The sequence below is a fragment of the Notolepis coatsorum genome, assembly GCF_963971535.1.
Source record: "Notolepis coatsorum genome assembly, chromosome: 1".
NCBI lineage: Eukaryota > Metazoa > Chordata > Actinopteri > Aulopiformes > Paralepididae > Notolepis > Notolepis coatsorum.
In genome coordinates this window covers 306,621,958-306,644,221 of record NC_140165.1, presented here as the reverse complement: position 1 = coordinate 306,644,221, position 22,264 = coordinate 306,621,958, and the positions used below count along the sequence as shown (strand labels likewise).

General features: G+C 42.4%; 2 protein-coding genes across 2 annotated transcripts; both read left to right on the top strand.

Annotated features, from left to right (window-relative positions):
- The first annotated feature begins 61 nt into the window (after positions 1-61).
- Positions 62-15,880, top strand: LOC311229284 (uromodulin-like 1). Its single transcript, XM_084315356.1, has 6 exons — positions 62-146; positions 11,747-11,995; positions 12,422-12,534; positions 12,847-13,063; positions 13,267-13,404; positions 15,169-15,880. Exons 2-6 carry the CDS (start codon positions 11,767-11,769, stop codon positions 15,396-15,398), a joined length of 927 nt encoding a protein of 308 aa, XP_084171482.1. The 5' UTR covers positions 62-146; positions 11,747-11,766; the 3' UTR covers positions 15,399-15,880.
- On the top strand, positions 960-2,111 carry LOC311225677 (uncharacterized protein; the record flags this gene model as incomplete). The annotated part of the gene is made up of 2 exons (XM_084311074.1): positions 960-1,422; positions 1,519-2,111. The coding sequence occupies 2 exons, from the start codon at positions 960-962 to the stop codon at positions 2,109-2,111; spliced, it is 1,056 nt and encodes a 351-aa protein (XP_084167200.1).
- Positions 15,881-22,264: the final 6,384 nt, after the last annotated feature.

Sequence of the window (22,264 nt, the reverse complement as noted above, 5' to 3'; positions counted from 1 at the left end):
AAGTGTTTCTTCAAGCGACCTGCTGCGAGAGTTCGTACAACAAGGCGGAAAAGTTTGGAAAGTGAAACAACTCACTCACTGGCTACTTTCATCACCAGCTCTGGGGAAATAAGCAGACCTGGCTGGGACTATACGAAATGAATGGAGTGAGATGCAACATTTCTTATACTAGTAAAAATAGAGTATGCTTATTATTATTGTGTATTTGTGCAAGATTAGGGTGTCGCCTGCTCCTTGTGGTGCATTGTTGAATGTATAGTTCCCCCTTCAGACTCCTCCTCCCCTATACCCTGCCGTTTCCGTTCTGATGTTTGATTGATTGATTGAAAAGTTTATTAACAGATTGCAGAATGGGTACAGTACAGTACAGCTCAATACACACAATTATTAAGGGGATGCAGACCAGAGAAATACTTTCGTCTTGTTTACATCAGGGTCCCCCATTATAGAGGGGGGAGGCAGAGCCATATAAGGGTAGAACGGGAAATAGATGTTGGGACTTTTGAACGTGGAAGCGGGAGAACTTGAGAGAAGAAGAAAAATATAGTAGAATCATTGGACCTCATTCTCATAAGTTTCTTCTTAAATAACCTCGTAAGAGGACTTTTACGATAGATCTCCGGATACCTGTAATCAGGCTGTACCAGTCTGTGTTTACGTCATGAGTCTTAACAGCGGATTAGTTAGAGTCTTGGCTCTACTCGGATTCTTAGTTTATCCATGGCGTTGATCATGTTCTCACAAATGCTGGCTGAATATCCCATTTCATTTCACGATTGAGTTATATACAATTACAACCCTATATAAACGAGCTATTTCGGCGCTAACGTTAGCAAACAGGTTAGCCTCTGATTTAATCAGATCTTCCGGATACCTGAACGTGTGAAAAGGTGCTTTATAACAACAAGGCCATCCAACACAGAGCTGTGTGCAAACGGAATTAATCCCAAAAAAAAGAAATGCCCAAGAGAAAAGCAGATGGGAGACGCAGGCCCAACTTCACCGGTGCAGAGGTGAAGGTGCTGTTGCAGGGAGTGCAGAACAGACGTGCCATTTTGTTCAGTACCGTCAGCATGGGGTACGGGCCCATCCACAGGCATGAGGCGTGGGACGCGTTGGCGGGGGAGGTTAGTGTGGTGTCAGGAGCGGGGCGCACAGCGGCTGAAGTGAAAAGGAAGTGGGCTGACATGAAATCAGAGTCCAAGAAAAGGGTAGCGAACCGCAGGAAAGTTATGCTGGCCACTGGAGGAGAAACGGCACTCCCGGGGCTGTCCGAGGTGGACCAGCGTGTTCAGGCCATCGTGGACAACACGGTAGTCGCGGCTGACGATAAGGAGGAGACGGGCCCGGGGCACCACTACCTCCGGCTCCTCCTACCACCCGCCACATCTCCCCTTTTGGTTGCGAAGACTGAATCGGACGGTAAGCGTATCTATCTCCACAATGTATATCCAATTGAAACATGTGCCAACCATTGCAGTGCGCCAAGACCCACAAATTAATCGCCCTCATTCACAGGTGAAACGGATTGGGAGGCGGAGCCGTCCGCCAGCGCTGCCCCCCCGTCCACCAGCGCTGCCTCCTCAGCTCCCCCGGCCACCAGCGCTGCCCCCCCGTCCACCAGCGCTGCCTCCTCAGCTCCCCCGGCCACCAGCGCTGCCCCCCCGTCCACCAGCGCTGCCTCCTCAGCTCCCCCGGCCACCAGCGCTGCCCCCCCGTCCACCAGCGCTGCCTCCTCAGCTCCCCCGTCTACCAGCGCTGCCTCCTCAGCCCGACCGTCCACCAGTGCTGCCCCCCCGTCCACCAGCGCTGACCCCCCGCCCACCAGTGCTGCCACGCCCGCACCCGTTCCCCGTGGCAACATGGTCCAGGCGGTGCTGGACAGCCTTGAGAGGGTCGCCACGAGCCTGGAAAAGTTCGCCACCAGCCAGGAGAGTGTCGCGAACAGCCTTGAGAGGTTCGCCACCAGCCAAGAGAGCGTCGCAAACAGCCTGGAGAGGTTTGCGACTAGCCAGGAGAGGTTCGCGGCCAGCCAGGAGAGGACCGCGATGGTGCTGGAAGCGCTTGCGGCTAACCTGGCCGAAATAAAACGCACAAATAATAACAAATAATAGTGACAAAATCAAGTAAGTCAAATGCATGTTTAAAGGCTTTATTCATCCTACATCCGTGCAATGAATTGCTGTTGGACTTGGACAGCACACGTCTGTTGTCCGGGCCCAGGAATTGGTCAGCACGCACATCCTGGTGAGGTGGTAGGTGAGGTGGCTGGAGGGGTAGTGGTAACTGTTACACCACCTTTTAACGGCGATGTTGTGCAGGACGCAGCGGGCCATGATTATCCTACACACCTGAAACGAGGGGAAAAAATTGCCACAATTACTGACAGGCAACAAATTATTGTATTGGGCTGAGGTGGGCACTCTAATGGTTTAGCACGAGCGAAACACAATTTCTCAGCTATTGCCTTCATACACACCTTATCCGGTTTGTATAGCATCCAGCGTCTTTTGAGCAGTCCAATGCTCAAGGCTCTCGTTGTAGGCCACCTCCTGCTCCGTCTGAGGGTTGGTGAGTGGGGTCATCAACCAGGGGGGACTAGCGCATATCCACGATCTCCTAATAAAACAAGTCATTAGAAGAATATAAGCATAATACTGTTGCTGGAACGATTCATTACACACAGATACTTACCAATTAGGCATGCGTCTCTTTGCTCGAGGTGCACACCCACAGAGCTGTTCTGAAAGATGTAGGAGTTGTGTGCACCTCCTGGGAAGCGGGAGACCACATTGAGCAGGTGGTTCTGGGCGTCGCAGCTGATTTGAACATTGATGGAGTGGTCTTGTTTTCTGTTGAGATGTGGAAACGGGTTCCATCCACGAGGCAGCGGCTGATGGATGGCTGCGATATGCCCACCCTGTCTCCTAGCTCTTTGTTGTCGGATTGTTATAATAAGTGTCTGACAACATAATATAAAGGGTCCCTACAGAAATAGACCTTTGTGTTTATGCTTCTTCCAGTGTTGTTTATCCATTCCACTATTTGTGGCTGGGCGTGATTTTTCTGTGTTTACAAAAGTTGTGAAGCGGAAATAAATGTATATAGATATTTTATAATCAGTCATGACTCTGTTGAGATTTTGTACGTATACTGTACTACTGGCTTATTGAGTGATTGCTTTTGTTGTTATCCTGCCAAGTTTTAGTTTGTACTGATGCCAGGTGTCTTTTTTTTTTTTTTTTTTTATGTTTACCATTTATCCAGCGTGTCTCTATCGAACAGGTAGTCTATGAAAACTGAAGTGTGGCTCAACATTTTCTTTTCAATTTGGATATGCGTAAACACAAACCATTGTTTTCTATCTTTTAGATAACGCAACGCTTTCTGTACTCCCAACAAGACGACATACTTCTGCTAACATATACCTTGTATTGTATAGTTTGTAGAATATACATTGTATATGCACTGCAGTCAGAGCTTGGTAAAGCTGCATTCTCCCACTATGCTCCCTTTTTATGTAATACGCTGCAAGTGAAACGTTGTCTTCTAGAGGCTACTGTGAATGCTTTTAAAGGTATGCTACGATTAGCCCTTCATGAAACATGCAACTGTTTTACCTGATGCTATTGCTGATCTGATTATGCTTATTGCCACTGCACAAATGGCCTACTGTATTTGTATTTGATTTGTATGTTTTTTGTTTAATGCCCTTGTTTTTATGTTTTTATGTTGAAACTTGTTGTGTGCCGTGTTGGTCAGGACTCCCTGGAAGAAGAGATCTTGTATCTCAATGGGACATTCCTGGATAAATAAAGGATAAATAAATAGAAATTGTGTATTATGTTTAGTTTTATAGTTTTAGCAGCTTATAGTTATAGTTTGTATAGATAGAATATACGTTGTGTACTATGTTTACAAAGCTACTACGGTCGAGGAGCCGGGAAAAACAAGCATCTCACGTTTTTCTAAAAGCTGTGACAATAAAATAATCTGAATCTGAATAATCTTCCTCACCAACCCAGTCTCCGCTGTACACTTCCTGCAACAACAACTTCCACGACAACAATTTGCATAGCTAGCTAATATAGCCTAATTTTACTCAACACTTTTTGGATATGACTAATCCCTGTAACATAATCGCTATTTGCTGATCCCCGGCTACGCTACGTTAACTTCACATAGTGCCTAGCGTAGCGTGCCGTAACTACCGTTACATATACAGCTGGGAATCAGCAAACTCGCTACGTCTATTAGATGTTTGGCCATTTGTACAATTCATAATCTTGGGCCTGTAACATTAAATAATCTATCCAGCACTGCATCATGACTTGCAACTGTTGCTCAGTGCTTGAAACTCTGCTGCCTTGCCGCATCTTCCTTGCCAATTATTGTCTTGCCCGCAGATGTAAGTAACATTATCGATCGCTTGCCAAGACAGTGGCTTAAGTGGTAATTGATAGAAATCCACATTGAGCTCCTACACCCAAATTAGGTTTAGAATAGATTGATTGATTGAATTGATTGAAAACTTTATTAACAGATTGCAGAATGGGTACAATACAGTACGGCTCAATACACACAATTGTATGTAGACCAGAGAAATACTTTCGTCTTCTTTACATCAGGGTCCCCCATTTTCAATTCATGACATTTATGACATAGATACACGACATACAAATATACAGTACTGTTTAAGAGACAGAGATTCTAAAAGAATATATACATTTGAGGGGGAAGAAACTACATTGGAGGGGGGGGGGGGGGGTTGCACAGTTACCACAGCCAGTTCCGAATTGCAGCCTCCCATAGGTGCTCTTTGAGAGCGGTTTTGAAGGTGGGTAGGGATTCACATTATTTTACGGCTAAGGTAGGGCGTTCCACATTGTTGTGGCAGAATTGCGAAACGTGTTTAGTCCCATGTTTGAGCCGAATCTGGGTTGAACATGATTTGTGGAACTCCCTCTGGTGTTGTGGTCGTGGAATTCACTGACCTTTGGGAAGTATTTCGACATGTACATACATGGGTATCTTAGTGGTCAGGGCCGCCTGGGAGAAATGCGAGGCCCTGTGCGAGATTTAACGCGAGGCCCCCCCCCCCCCCCCCCCAAAGGTAAAAAAAAAAAAAAAAAAAAATTATATATATATATGTTTTTTTTTTTTTTTTTTTTTTTTTTTTTTTTTTATACAGTCAAAATATTCTTAAATAATAGCGCTGCCCGAGGCGGGGCATGATACAGTCAACATATAGCAAAAGAGAGAGCGAGAGAGAGCTCCCGTTCTACAGTCAATATACAGTGTACAGAGAGAGAGAGAGAGAGAGAGAGAGACACATTGGAAAGAAATTGAAATGCTATTTGGCCCTAAACAGAGAGTACACAGTGGCAGAATACCTGAGCACTGTGACTGAAGATCCTTGAGCACAGCCTAGCCATCGAGAAAGGCCGCCATAGGCAGACTGTGTGTGTTAGAAAGAGAGAGAGAGAGAGAGAGAACATGTGTGTTTGTCATGTGTGTGTGTGTTAGAGAGAGACTATAGCATGTATGAGAGATTCAAAAGGACAAAGATCAACATTTAAATCCAACAAGAAGAGCGTCTATACCAGAGAAACCAAAGCAGCAAGGAGCCAATGGCCGACATCAGCTAAATAGGCTAGCCAGGTACTGTGACACCAGGCCACGTGACACACAGCTTTGGCCAACGGCCCAACGCTACCCAAGCTACACAAACGACCATTCACACACAGCACATGTCGTATCTCCAAATGTTGTGAAGTAGCATATGTTTTGCCTGGAAAAAAACATCGTTATTAACAAAACATTCGGGAGGGGAAGGAAGGAAGAGTGGGGTAATGTCATGACATTTTACCTGCACGAGGAACGCAGGTCGAAAGGCCTGCAACACAGGTCTCCACGTTGACGAAAGGCCTCTCGCTGTCGGGACAAAGCTATGGCCAGAGCCTTGTCATGGTGCAGGCCCGACTACATCTTCTGTCAAAGATGATGTCGTAGTCAGAGTGCCAGGGCCTGCTATTCTCAAGGCTAACTGATAGCATCAAACGAACGTTCCCAGCTGACGCTAAACAGCTAACTGGCTAACAGTTAGCTCAATCAGGCACCTGGCTGCATGTAGTAGCCGCATAGCTTGCTTCTGCGTTAGCTAACAGCTAACAAGCTATGCGGCTACTGTCTACATACAGCCAGGTGCTCTCACCAGACACACACAGTTAGCTACTAGTAGTACTATATATTAGCTAGTCGACCAGTTTGGCTCCAGAGAAAGAGAAAGATAGATAGGTCAGGACAGGTCCACGGCGGGTATATAATCATAGGTTGACTCACATAACGCAGTATCAATGAATGCGGCGCGGCCGGCGCCAATGGTAAAGTTGGAAGGAGACTTGGCCCACGGTGTAATTCTTCTTCTTCTTCTTCTTCGAGTACTTTCCGGCAGACTGGACACCTTTCGGCATATTGCTGCCTAACAGATTTATCTGCTCACAAGTTCTCTTCTCCTTCTTTTGAAAAGACATCCACTCGCCTCGCTCCTCTGAATAGCGCTGAATTATCGACCTCGTGTGTCTTCTTCTTCTATTTGGTATTACGGCGGTCGGCGGACGGGCCGGAAACACTATCCTAAAATCTGTAGAGCAGCAAATCCGCAGAAACCGGAAAACTGCAGTCTGCAGAGCCAGGAAGTCAGACACATTCTACAAACGTGTCTAATGTGAAATATATAAGCATATAAGCAAAACTAGATTTTAGGTCTGTGATGAAAAAGGGCCTCGCGGGAAGGGGGGCCTCGCAAAAAAATAAAAAAAAAATAAAAAAAAATAATAAAAAAAATAAATAAAAAATATTTTTTTTTAATTTTTTTTTAATTTTTATTTTGCGAGGCCCCCCTTCCCGCGAGGCCCTGTGCGACCGCACTGCTCGCACACCCCCTGAGGCGGCCCTGTTAGTGGTGTAGTGTATCTTGTAGACAAGGCCCATTGCAAGTTGCTGTACTCTGTCGTCTACTCTAAGCCATCCTAGGTTGTCAAAATGGGCAGGGATAAGGTGGGTTTTAGGAGTAAGGTCAAGCAGTAGTCTGACCAGTTTGTTTTGTGATGTTTGTAGTCTTGTTTTTAGTGCCTTTGAGGTGCTTTGGTACCATGAGGTGCAAGCATAGTCGTAGTACCCTTGAATGAGTGCTCCTGTTAAGAGTCTTCAGGGTATTCTTGCTTACCAGAGAGGAGATCCGGTACAAGAATCTTGTTCGTTGGCTGACTTTTTTTTATTACATTGGTTGCCATTTTGTCACAGGAAAGATTTGCCTCTAGGATGGAACCCAGGTATGTATGACAATATTGTCACCCACTGTAACGGAGAAGCCGTTGGCCTTTCTGAGTTTGTTATTTGATCCAAAGAGAATGGACTCTGTTTTACCCAGGTGTAATGATAATTTGCTATCAGGGAGCCAGGTGCATATTCTGCCGAGTTCAGAGCTGAGGGCTTTTTCAACCTGTAACTTGTCCCTATCAGAGACCAGCAGGGCTGAGTCGTCCGCGAACAGGAACAAGTTGCAATCACAAGCTGATGACATGTAATTTGCATAAATTAGGAACAGTAACGGTCCTAGTATGCTTCCTTGTGGAACACCACAGCTCACTGGGAGGGGGGGGGGGGTAGTGTACCGTTTACCTCCACCATCTGTTCTCTCCCCTCCAGGTAGGATTGCATCCAGCTCACTGATGAACTATCAAAACCAATTGCTTTTAGCTTGTCAATCAGAATGGAGTGATTAACAGTGTTGAACGCTTTTTGGAGGTCCAGCATGACCATGCCGCAGTATTTGCCCGCGTCCACCTCTTGTTTGATGTGGTCGTTCAAATAGAGAAGGCATGTGTCAGTGGAGTGGGATGTTCTGAAGCCAGATTGGAATTTGTAGATTAGCTTTTTCTTTGCTGGTTCATACGTTCTAGCAATGCTAGAATAGCTAGAATAAATTCAAACAAATATTGTATGGCCTCATAAAGTCAGAGCCTCATTCATTGTCTATGGAGCAGCCCCAGATGTTCGTGGATTATTTTGTTGTAAAGAGTCAACTCTTTTCATTCACAACAGTGCTGATTTATTTTGCACATAATCACACATATTGTAAAACTCAAAAAATAAATTGGACCGATTCGCTTAGTTTGACAGTTATTTAGAGTTAATGAGTTTGAATATGTCCTCCAGTGATGTCATTGGAGGACATTGTACCATTGTGTTATAGGGATTGCAATTTCTTCATGACCATAATTTAATTGAGCTGTAATTGACACAACACACGGATTCAGTGGCCTCCGATTCTGTGTTAAAGCAATCCCTTTATATGCAATAGAGAAGGGATCTTTTTCCTATTGGAGTAACCTCCTTTTTGAATTTAGCATATCCATCGTGAGTCAGTTTTTTGTTGATTCTATTTGTCTATGGCAACTCTAATGAGTCTGACTCACTTGTTTACTTCTGCTCTGTATAACCTACTTATTGACAATTGATTAACATGAGAAGAACCAATATTTGCTTTATTCCAAGCAAGTCTCAATTGACCAGGCATGTAAACCTTGAGCTAGAAGTACGTTAAGGATAACTAACTGGTTCCATACAGCGTTCCACTCTTATGTCATAATAGATTAAAGCTCTTTCTGTGAAACCAAAACTCCTCCGGTTCATCCTACATGTCCCCTATACATTATATGGTGAGAGAAAGAATAATGCTAAGCAATAACTACATTATTGACTACGTGTTCTCTTTAAGCCCTAGGGGGTTGGGAGTTGCTTCCAAACGAGTTTCTTATTTGAACATGGAAATTGTTTATATAGTTTGGGATAGAATGAAATGCACAAACGGAAAGATGGAAAGGACTGAACGAATGCACCTTTTGCTGATCAAGCTCACCTTTATTTTATGTAAGTAGGCCTACGGTTTTGTAATAATACAGTGATACTATTATTATTGATGGTAAAGTTTAAAAATAAGCCATACTACTGAAAGACTGGATAAACCACCAGCTGTTACTGCTGCTACTGCTACTACTACAACCACTACTAATCTTACTACTGTATTTATAAAAAAAAAAAAAAAAACTTAAATCCATGTAATAGATTGTTTGTAGTTTGTGCTGATTTCAACCTATAGCCAATCCATAGACACTGACCGATATGTTTTAAATACATTTGAATAGGAATGTACATTTTCTGAGGTCAAGATCTTCTGTATTTCAGCCATAAAATAGACAATATGCATATAACGTAATAGACACCCATTCACTGTCCTGAATATCACATAGAGGGCTTTAGCTAAATTCATGTTTCTAAATCTAATAATACATGTGGGCGTTCTAGGTTAGTTAAATTGTTCTTCATTCATCCTGAGGGATGAGGGAAATACAAATGAAGTTATATTATAACATTTGTCACATTCTGTCATATTGCTCTCTAAATGTTGATTCAAGATGATTTACAATGTTATTGCAAAGGCTCGTCCATAATCCTACTGCACAAGAATGAACCACCCTGTCATATTCATATTAAGCTATGTCATGAATCAGAATAGACAAATACAAAATAACATAGCCTATTTTATTTTATTCACAGTTATTTCATCCGTGTCATTCCTATCGTCGGTAAAGTCAGAGGAAGCCACAACTCTTGGTGGGACACTGAACTCTACTGAGCTGAATGGAACACGAACACTGCCACCTGCAACTACATATGAATTAACGACGAAGCCCACTACCTATCCTTATAACAAATCAACGGACCCTGCGCCTTCACATGATGCGTCGACTCTGATACCAGCTACAGCTTTTCAATTGGAAACCAGAGCCATGTCAGACTCAACCTCCCCTAAGAGTTTAAGATCAAGAGTAAAAACCCCAGCAACAAATGTTGCAACTACTGTTGGTCCAGCAACAACTCCAATAAAGAATGTTACAACTGTTGGCCCAGCAACAAATGTGACAGCTACTTCTGGTCCATCAACAAATAAAGCAACAAATGTGGCAACTACTGCTCACCCATCACATACTCCCATAATGAATGTAGTAACCACTGCTGGTCCGTCGAAAACTCCTGCTCAAAGTGTTGTAACTACTGCTGGTCCATCAAGAACTCCAGCAACAAATGTGGCCTCTACTGTCAGTCCATCAAAAATAACAGGAAGAGTTCTGAACACCAATTCATCAACAACTCATCTGACTAATGTGTCAACTAATGCTGGTCCAGCAACAACTCCAATAAAGAATGTTACAACTGTTGGCCCAGCAACAAATGTGACAGCTACTTCTGGTCCATCAACAAATAAAGCAACAAATGTGGCAACTACTGCTCACCCATCACATACTCCCATAATGAATGTAGTAACCACTGCTGGTCCGTCGAAAACTCCTGCTCAAAGTGTTGTAACTACTGCTGGTCCATCAAGAACTCCAGCAACAAATGTGGCCTCTACTGTCAGTCCATCAAAAATAACAGGAAGAGTTCTGAACACCAATTCATCAACAACTCATCTGACTAATGTGTCAACTAATGCTGGTCCAGCAACAACTCTAATAACAAATGTACCAGCTACCGTTGCCCCAGGAACAACACCAGCTGCAAATGTGGCAACTACCAACGGACCATCGACAATTCCAATAACTACTGCTGGTGCATCTCCAGACACAAATGTGACAGCTACTTCTGGTCCATCAACGAATAAAGTAGCAAATGTGGCAACTACTGTTGGCCCAGCAACAAATGTGGCAACTACTGCTGGTCCAGCAACAAATGTGGCAACTACTGCTGGTCCAGCAACAAATGTGGCAACTACTGTTGGCCCAGCAACAAATGTGGCAAGTACTGCTGGTCCAGCAACAAATGTGGCAACTACTGCTGGTCCAGCAACAACTCCAGTAACAACTGTTGGTCCATCAACAACTTTAGCAACAAATGTGTCAACAAATGCTGGTCCATCAACGACTTTTGTAACAAATGTGTCAACAAATGCTGGTCATGCAACAACTCCAGCAGCACATGTGGCAACTACTGCTGGTACATTTTCAACAGTGAAAACTATAATAGCCACAGCAGGTACAACAATATCCCCCCCCTCCACCACGTCACCGGTTCAAACCAACGCCACTCTGATGATGACAACCATCACAAGTATTGTCGTGGAATGTGGTAAGATTTCATTCACTCTTGCATTGTAACGTTAACTCATCATCCCACTGTGACATTAACTCATCCATTCTACATTCACTGCACACGTCACCCGCATGCACACTTTAAACATTCACCGTAAACATTCATTCACTTTAGACACTTTAAACACTTTTTAAACATTACACCACATTTGTATCTATTTATCCCTACAAATCTGCACTACCTCTTCTACCTCAGTTATTTTTTTTTTCTTTTTGCATTTTGTACATTTCAGTTTTGTATATTGTATATTTTGTACAGTGTTTGGTTTTTATTCTTTAAATGTGTTACTGTATGAAGCACAATCTCAGGAGGGTCATACAGAACCAAGCATTTCACTATAATGTGACCGTATATGTGACAAATGAAACAAAACTTGAAAACTTGAACAAACAATGATACAGCTTTGCCTACGAGTACAACTGGTGTAGAATTCAACTTTTGTGAAGTTAGACAAAAGGACAAGGATCGACCTCATGAATGCGTAGTATTCTAAAGTAATGTTGTGACTAATGAGTATGACCTCTGTATGCAGCCGCCTTGTCTGCTGTGAGGATGGAGAGCGTCACCAGCGGGTGGATCAGAGTGAGCTGGACAGGCTCTAACCTCAGTCAGAAGACAAAGTACCAGGTGAAGCTGGTCTCCGACTCGTCCTCTCTTCAGACAGAGACGTCCAGCATCACAGCCGGCTTCTCTGACCTCACCCCTGGGACCAAATATACACTGACTGTAACATATCGATCCTGCAACGCCACAAGAAGTATCTCAAGAGATATAATTACAGGTATGCGTCAACTCTTTTTTCTTGAACAGTGAACACGAAAGACAGCTAAAAATGTGCTTCTACAGGGAGGCTTTTTAAACACCTTTAGTCGTTTCTTTCTGTTTATGTCTTTTTGTTTTTTTTCAGTTCTTTTGTTGTCTATTCTGTTGTTTTAGCTCATTTGGATGTTTTATTCTTCTCTTCACATGTTTCTTCTCATTGTATTTTTACTGATGTTTTATAAAAATGCTGTAAAGCACTCGTGCTGAGAAGGGCGCTATATAAATAAAGTTGTACTTACTTTTACTTACTTACATTATGAAAGAAATAAGAGCCCGGATCAGAGATTGAAAGATCGCATTGATATTAATTTCCATAATGACCGCCTCTCATATTAAGTGTTCTAATTGTGTTTTCCTGTTCTTTTTTTCCTCACCCTGCAAAAAGCTGGAAAGACATATGAGATCTCTACTCGAATTATGGCCATTGAATATGTGTCTGATTATGCAAATCATTCCAGCAAACTTTACAAAGACTTTACAGCGCTCTTTACCAACAAGGTAAACATGTATACAATGTACACAATGCACACAATGTTTTATCCTTAGTTTCTTGACTGAAAAAATAGTTTTAAGTATTTGAAATGAGGACTGTGTAGACTCACAATTACATGGACTAAGAACCTAATTTAGTGGTTGAGACTACAAGGTCCTCATTGTCAGATTGTGTCAAACAAGGACTGTGTCTAGACTTGACCACTAAATGATGTGCTAACTTTGCATAATTATGTGCGTGGTTGAGTCTATGGTCCTAATGAAAATCTTAGTGCATCTTTAAATAAATTAATACATTTACAATGTTGTGCTTTTCAGGTTGAAGAGAACCTGCCCAAAAGCTACCAAGACCGTGTCAAAGCTAAGGAAATGGTGGTGGTTATAAGAAACCTTCGAAGCGGAAGTGTCATTGTTGAATTTGATTTGGTTACTGCTCTCAAACTTAACGTAACCACTGCTGGTGTACGAAACAGTATCGTCAATGCTCTGAACGCATCAAAGTTTAATGTGGATTTCAACAACACCCATGTCAAAGGTATTTACAGTTTTCTTTGTGATGACCCAATTGATCTCAAATCCTGCCCCTTTTTTCTTGATCCTCCAATCACAACTGAAGAAAATAAAAGAAATGAGGGCAGGGTTTGAGATAAGTCAATTAGCCAATTTAATCAATTAAGATTTGTTTAATGACTTAATTTATTTGTTTAGTTTAATAATGTATTTGTTATTTTATTACAGAGGCCAATCTCTGCCAAAGGGGGAAATACATTTGCTCCCAGAATGGCAGCTGTATCAGAGAAGGCCCTTCATATACATGTAAATGTAAGAGAGGATTCCAGGATAAAAATCCAGCATTACCAGGCACCGACTGCAAGAGTGAGAACATGTTTTAATATCATCAATCTATCTGGTTTAATTACCCAGTTTACATCTCTTTACAAAAGTGTTTTTCAATGTCTCATTTCACAAGAGGAGTATAGGATTAAAATGGATACCTGTTTCATCAAGAATAAACAACTATATGTACCAATTCACCTAAATGTACCAATTCACCTAAATGTACCAATTCACCTAAATGTACCAATTCACCAAAATGTACCAATTCACCTAAATGAGATAGAGACAGTCAGGTAGACTTGGTAAATAAGGTTTATTAGCTTACAACCCAGGATAATTGGCTGGAGAGACCCGGCGAGACCCCTGGCCGGGGGGGGGGTCCCATAAACGGGCTCCTGAGACAAGGGAAAACGATGGTCTATAAAGTCATAGAAGTGGGTGTGTCCAGGTGGGAGAGACAATTGGATTGGATGGAGGGGGTGAGTGAGGAGATGGGAAGGGGGGGGGGGGTATCGGGTGAGAGGGACGAGGTAAGGAAGGGGGGGGGGGGGGGGGGGCAGTTTAGGAGATGGAAAGGGGGGGGGGTGCTTTCAGGTGAGAGGTGAAAGGTGATTGATTGATTGATTGATTGATTGATTGATTGATTTATTAATTGATTGGAAATTGTATTAAGAGATTGCCGAATGGGTACAATACAGTACGGCTCAATACACACAATTGTTAAGGGGATGCAGACAAGAGAAAGACTTTCGTCTTGTTTACAACAGGGTCCCCCATTTGGTGAAAGGTGAATGGATGGGGGAGGGGGTTTACTATTCTGCCACATCACTTAAATGTACCAATTCACCTAAATGTACCAATTCACCAAATTCACCTAAATGTACCAATTCACCCAAATGTAACAATTCACCTAAATGTACCAATTCACCTAAATACACAAAATTTGATTGTTAAAAGAAAAGAGAAAAATAGTCTGTATTGGAGTTTTATGCCATGGTGGAATATAGCAAAGTACATGTACTTCATATGGTATATTATAGACTTTCTATCTTATTCAAATAAATATGTTCTGCCTTTTGAGTAAAAGATAAGGAATGGTCGCTTATTAGAGTATACCAGGAAATACTGTAAATAAACAAAGTTATGTATGCAAAAATCAAAATCTATAAATATCATAAATGTATTTAACATACTCTGTGGTTCCAGGTGTTGAGTAAACTCGGGTTTTCTGTTATTACAACTAATAATAACATTTACAAAACCAAAACTGTTCAAATAAATCATAAATGTATCTCATTAACCCTTTGTAGTGTGGTAGTGAAAGGGTTAACCTTATGCAGTGTGGTAGTGAAAGTGTTAACCCTTTGTAGTGTGGTAGTGAAAGGGTTAACCTTATGCAGTGTGGTAGTGAAAGTGTTAACCCTTTGTAGTGTGGTAGTGAAAGGGTTAACCCTTTTGTGGCATGCAGTGAAAGGGTTAACCTTCTGTAGTGTGGTAGTGAAAGGGTTAACCTTCTGTAGTGTGGTAGTGAAAAGGTTAACCTTCTGTAGTGTGGTAGTGAAAGGGTTAACCCGTTTGTGTCATACCTTCTGTAATGTGGCAGTGAAAGGGTTAACCTTCTGTAGTGTGGTAGTGAAAGGGTTAACCTTCTGTAGTGTGGTAGTGAAAGGGTTAACCTTCTGTAGTGTGGTAGTGAAAGCGTTAACCCTTTGTAGTGTGGTAGCGAAAGGATTAAGGTTGATTCAGTAATATATTCATTTTATTTACTGTGGACTGGTGAAAATAATCAATATTTATCCCCAGAAGACTCTTCGGTGCTTCAAGAAGGAGGAGCCAGGAAGGAGGACTGGAAAGTGGCAGCCATCATCCTGGCAGCGCTGCTGGGGTTGATCATGACCGCCATCGCTGGGATAGTTACTATGTGCCGTAGGAAGGCAGACGAGGACAAGGCCTTGTACTACGGCAGGTATGTCCCTCACTTTGCACCCCGGCGGGGCGTTGCTCAAGACGACCGGGAAGGTTTCACTTATTGATTGATTGAACATTTTATTAACAGATTGCAGAATGGGTACAATACAGTACGGCTCAATACAAACAACTGCTATGAGGATGCAGACCAGAAAAAGACTTTCGTCTTGTTTACATCAGGGTCCTCCATTTTTTATTCATCAGGAATGGATGACTAGTTCAATTACTAGTTCTTATCTGGAGGACTAGTTCAATTACATTGACGTTTAATCTCAGGAAAGATAATTCATAATCCATGGGTTCATACTGACCGGCAGTACAGCAGGGGTGTTTGACTCTCTTGAGTCACATGACGTGGAATCAAATTTGATGACTTCAGACTCAATTTGGCAAAGTGAAAAAAAAGACTTGCAACTCAATGTTGACTTTAACACCTATGACTCGTGACTTAACTTGGACTTGAAGTGTGTGACTTGAAAGACTTGTTTTGATATCCTCCCTCCCGAAGCTCAACAGAAACATCTCAAGCCATAGCCTTCCTGAAATGATTTCAAGGTAAAAGGGTGCATTGTTACACATAGATATTTCATTGAATGTTTTTTTTTTTTTTTTTTTTAATTATTATTGTTGTTGTTGTTATTGTTGTTGTTGTTGTTGTTGTTGTTATACTGGTATCTTTCTCAAGGCTTTCCATGGAGTATATTTGGAAATATAATTAATAAAATGATAAATAAAAATAATCTATAAAGCATGAATGATTATGTTATTCTATACTTGCCTGTCTGGACTTGGGACTTTACTTGGGACCTGAGACTTGCATGCAAAACTATGATGTTGTCTCACCTCTGCAGTAAAGGCAGAGTGTTTTGATACTGCAAAATGTTTTAACGTGTTACATTGCAAATCTGGTGACCGTGACACAACTTTTTCATGTTTTCATTTTTAAATATTTTGATATTATAAGTTAGTACTTGTAAATAAAATGTTTGCAACTCCATCATTTCTATTTTTCCTTTAGTTTTGAATCATATTATGAGGTTATTAGAGTGTGCTACAGCTCTTCTCCACTAGAGGGCACAGTTGGCTGAAAATGAAGTGCTACACTATTATATTTCTGAAGTAAATTGCCTATCAAAGAAAAACAAGACCTTATGCATGTTTGTTGACATGAAATGCAAACATTTAATTTCTTGTCAGTGTACATTTGATCAGTTAATTGGAATATAAATTGATCCAATTTACTCTGGTAGAGACTTTTTTGTCTAAAATAATGGTGCATTTAAAGTGGTGAGCCCTAGTACATCAGAATCAGAAAGTTCTTTATTACCAAGTCGTTTTCACATACACAAGGAATTTATTATAGGACAAACACATTAAACAACAACCCCTGCACCATAGGAATTGAAGATTGCGGCTTTGGAATAGTATCCGTCCAGAAATCAAAACGCTGTCTCCAAAGCCACTGTTGGGGATAACCCCGCCCCCAAAAGAGACTTTCAGTAATAATAACAAAGGATAGACTGATAATGAGTCAGGTCTCAAGGTCCTCGAGGTGTTTTCAGGGCGGTCCCCAGCAAAAATCCTTGCTAAATCCTGTGTATTTACAGTGCATTATATGTATTGTCCATTAATATTTGTCCCTTCCAAATAAACGAATAAATGAAATGAAATGAAAGTGGGGAGTCATTTAATTTCCCTAATATTTAATTGACTATAAATGATCACAATGAGAGAATGTACAAGAATGACTATTCTGATCCTAGCTTTCAATCACATCGTTACCCCATCTACGGTATAGACAGTTATGGGACAATTCGGGACTAAATCATGTGGAAACAAACAGCACGTTTCTTCTCAGACGGGAGTCCCTGGGACAGAATCCTACCCGTCTGTAGTGCGGTAGTGAAAGGGTTAACCTTCTGTGGTGTGGTTGTGAAAGGGTTAAGTACCCGTAGATAACTGTGTCGGGATACAGACGGGGCAGAAAGAGGGAGGGGACCCTGCATTAGGCCGCTCCTCTGCCATCTCTGATCGTGTATTCAATATTTCATACCGCTCTCCAAACACGAGGCCCCATAACAGCTGAATTATTCATGTGGTTTTATGTCAGGATGAGTGAATCACAGGCTTGTGACCCACTATCGTGCAAGTTACTCCCCAAATAACCTTGAATATATTCAATAAATGTTTGGTCTTAATAAACAGTTGCTTTGTGCATTCTGTTCTATGTAAACCCCAAGGAGAAACTATGAATAGGTTGATAGAAACTTGTATTGTGCTGGCTCTCCAGATTTCCAGAATCCTCTGCATTGTTCGAGGAAACACAATTACAATCGCTATCACTGCCCGGTGTGATCTAACCGAGCAACCTAACACTCTCCACTGGACCTTACATAATTCCCTTGAATGAGTACTCTTAAGATTTGAACACCTTTACACACATTGCTTGGTAGGATGAGGGAATGTTCCCTGAAAACAAAGACAACCGCTTTCAAATGCCTAAATGTGAAGTGAATTTTGAGAGGATATAGGTTAGTTAGGGGAAACCTCTTTCACATCTGTGTAGTTTGTCCCCCATGTCCATTTTAGTTTTTGTCTCTGTGTGCATTCATCACACCAGCCATACGTCATCCGCACTGAATTCTGTATTGCACATTGCATTTTACACACTGCTAAAAATGTGCACATTGCTCATTGCACATCACACAACAGTATAATATCTACATTTATTGGCGGCTACATGGCGTAGTGGGCAAGGCGCTCACCACAAATGCGGAGACGCTGGGTTCACCTGTTCGAGCCCAGCGCTCCACATTGCTTTCAGTTTAGCTGGTCGTTCATACTAATACACATTGGCCGTATTAGGGGGTGGGAAACTGATGGGTGGGGATCGGGCGTTGTGGACAGCGACTCCTACAGGTCGGTTGGTGCGCCTGCGCAGTAGAATCAGGAAGTGTCGGGGGCAGCGTGAGCCTCCCACGCGTTACTCCTCGCCACTGAGAGATCAAGCTGCGCAGGTGAAAAGATGCGACTGCTGTTACCTCAAGTACCGGAGGGGACTTGTGCTATGTATGACTTAGTCCACATTGCAGCCGGCTTGTGGGAGGCAAGAAACAGCGTTCGTGACAGGGGAGGGTTGAATTGGATGATACGAAATTGGGATGGGAGAAAATATAGAAAAATTGAAGAAAAAGTGGATCAAAAAAAAATATCTACATTTATTTTAGTCATATTATATCTTATTTTACTCTTATTCTATGCACATTTGATTGTATTTATATTATTGGATGCTGCTATGGTCGAGAAACCACAACAAATAGAATTTCTCTCTTTCTTCGCTGTAAGGTACTGGATGACATCACAATAAATAAATCTGAATCTGATCGCCAGGCCTCTGTTTTCATTGTGCCACGCCTCTTTTGGGGGAAAACAGGGATTCAACGATTGTTCATAAACTACAACTTTAGGACAAATGAGGAATGAGGAAATATCCTGCAGATGACTGGGAAAATAGGCCTGAAAATGAATCAAACCTAACGTTTCACAATAAGATAAGATAAGATCATAAGATATTCCTTTATTGATCCGCTTGGGGAAATTCAGGCATCATAGCAGCATGAGGGGGGGGGGGGGGGTACAGCTATGGGCATGGTAATAGTAGAAGACATAAATATAGGCAATACAATTATAGTACAGTAAAAATAAGCAGTTTAAACAATATAATTAACTCTGAATATAAGCATATAAGCATATGAGTAGGCAGTGTAATCAAAGGTGCAGATGAGGGTCTGTATGCCCTATCAGTTATATTATATGTTACAATAAATATGCTCAATAACACTTAGAATCTGAATATTATAAGTAAGTAAAGTATAGTATAGTATTAAGTAATTGCTTGACGCCAACATTTTGGCCCACGGTTTTGGCACAAAACGTCACGGTTTTGTGCCATATCTACATTTATCTCCAGATCACTCATATCATTCTCCACACATCCCCTCCACGTCTGCTTCGGTCTCCCTCTCGGCCTCCGCCCATCCACAATCATCTCCTCCACCCCTCTCAACATCCCCCCCTCCTCCGATCTTCTCACATGTGCAAACCACCGGAGACGTCCATATCTCACCTTGAAAGCAATTTCCCTGACACCACAGATCTCATCCACCTCGGCACTGGTCCTCCCATCCTGCCATCTGACTCCCACCACATACCTCAACATCTTCCGATCACAGCTTCTTAACACCACCATGAGTGTTCACCACTGACTGAGGCCCCTAGAAACGCTAGATTTGAAAGGAAACCCGACTGCAACAGCCCTCGATGTTCCACCTTCATAGAAAGTATAAGAGCACTATCTACCGGGGATCCTTTGGAGCCCCTCCACGTTCCAAGACACATATATCACCACACAGCAAATGTTTTGTTGTGTAATTAAGGTTTTGTTAACCCTTTCACTACCACCTTCTGTAGTGTCGCGGTGCAAGGGTTAACCCTTTGGTATAGTGTGGTAGTGAAAGGTTTAAAGTCTACATTGGCTAAATAATACAATATTCAGTATGCAACTATAATGTTTCACTTTCCCCTCCAAATTTGACAGTATATATTTTAGCATCTTACAATAATAAGATGCTATTTAAAAATAGCAAGTGGTATATATCCTGTATATCAGGGGTAGGCAATTAAGTTTGGCCGAGGGCCAAATTTTTTCCAAGCCATTGTATGGGGGGCCGGAAACAAAAACAATGGCTAATTTAATATATTGATAGTGAAAAAATCTGCTGTATATGACACAGAAAAACACAGAAAATGTTGTTAAACTCTCAGATCTGATGAACTGTTAAACTTCTGACCTCTGTTTCACCCCGAGCACAGTTTGAAAACGAAGGTATTAATGTTTTAAAGGTGTGCAGCAGCATTCTGTGGACTTTTCGGGGGTGCTGACGGGTGTGGTGGTGCCACTACCTCTGAATCTTTGATACAACATGAAACATTGATGTTGCTAAGGAGGGTTTTGGTAGCCATTTTAAAATTGGGTTTGAGGGTTTGCTACAATGTTCCCGGCAAAGTGAAATCCAACAAAATGTCACACTCCAGTCTTAACTGGGGCCGACAGTGGCTCAGGAGGTAGAGCGGTTCCCGGTTCGATTCCCGCTCCTCCCGGGCAGCGTGTCGACGTGTCCTTGAGCAAGACACTTAATCCCTAATTGCTCCCGATGTGCAGGTTGCCTCCGCCATCGGAGTGTGAGTGAATGGGTGAATGTGAGGAACAAAAATTGTAAAGCACTTTGGATAAAAGTGCTATATAAATGCGCCATTTACCATTGTACCTAATATGTAGAATTATTGTTTGTTTGTACATTGTCTGTACATGTCTGATGTAAATATTTTGCATGATGTGTTTTTAACCTGTTCTTAATGACCTGTATGCCATATATGTTATGCTTTCTTTTTTAACACCAGGCCCAGGGACAACATGTGAGGATTGGCTCGTTCCCCGCCACACGCTCCTTCAAGGTACTGTGTTGATTGGTGCATTCCCCGCCACACGCTTCTGGAGCGATTACCAATTCCATCACGCACCTGTCGTAGTTTGTGATTAGCTCTCCAGAGGCTTCATATACTGGGACCTTCTTTCAATCGTTGTCGGGTCGTTTTGAATACTACTGCTTCTGCCTGCCTTCCCCCCGTTGTTGTGCCTCGTCTACTTTCCCTCCAGGACATCTTTGGATCGCCGCTGGTGAATATCTTGATCATCCGTTTGGAGCTGCGCCTCGTTGCCCGCTTTACGCGTTTGCGCTTTGGTGAGTTTTGGAACCAAACCCTTTTGGATTATCTGTTTTTGTGTGTTTGGATAACACTGAAGAAGTACCGTTTTGTTTTGTACTGGACTCAGCTAACTTGTGTGTAGTTTACACCGAAGATCAAGTCACTTGTATTTCATACTGGACTCAGCTAAGGGAGGACTGAACTGCACTGCCTCTGTGTACTGTTGGACTGTTGTTGATCTCTCTCTCTTTCTCCGTTTCCACTCCGAGTTGGAGCTGGGAGTATCTGCAGAGCCGCAACGGCGTCTACGCCGATTCCCCACCTCTAACACCGGGAGGATCTGCAGAGCCGCAGACAACTCTGCCGAAGGCATTCTCCTTTTTTGTTGTTCAGAATTGTTACTTGACTCTTTTTGATTCTGTAAATAAATACGCCCTAGTGTTTGGCTAACTCTGAACTACCTGTCTGTGCCGTGCTGTTGAGGTCGGTTTCAAACCCTAACACAACAGTTGAAAATTAGCTTTGGCTAACACTGTCTCACACATTTACATTTATGTTCATTAATGTGTGCTGTCCCTGTTCAAATAAAGTTTCAACTGAAACTGCGATATGAACCGCTCCAATCATTATCTTAATTGAACTAACAATTCGATTTTGTTCATATGATCAACAGTTAGGTTACCCATCGAGAAATGGGCATGTTCAACATATGACCCATCTTAATGGTACTGGCATTAATCTCCCCCTGGACATAGACGGCCGCTCCATCTGCCCTTCCCCAAAGGTCCGCAACCTCGGCGTCATCCTGGACTCCACCCTTTCTTACCAAAGCCCACATCAGTTCTGCCACCAAATCCGCCTTCTATCACCTCAGAAGCATCTCCAGATTCCGACCATCACTTTCCGACTCCACAGCAGAGACCCTCATCCATGGCCTTCGTCACCTCCCGCCTGGACTACTGTAATAATAATAATAATAACTTTATTTGGGGTAATGGGGTCATGTCCGGGGTTCCAAGCAAAACCCTGGACAGGCTCCAGTACGTTCAAAACTCAGCACATCACCCCCACCCTCATCCACCTTCACTGTTATCACTATCACCATTATTACTTTGCACTTTGTTCCATGTTCAATTATTATTACCTAATCTACCAGTACCCCCCC

Excerpts from the sequence above, each read along its gene's own strand:
- LOC311229284 (XM_084315356.1), top strand. The coding sequence starts at position 11,767 with ATGGAGAGCGTCACCAGCGGGTGGATCAGAGTGAGCTGGACAGGCTCT. Across the intron at positions 11,996-12,421 it reads CTCAAGAGATATAATTACAG|CTGGAAAGACATATGAGATC; the intron begins GTATGCGTCAAC and ends CCCTGCAAAAAG. Across the intron at positions 13,064-13,266 it reads CAACAACACCCATGTCAAAG|AGGCCAATCTCTGCCAAAGG; the intron begins GTATTTACAGTT and ends ATTTTATTACAG.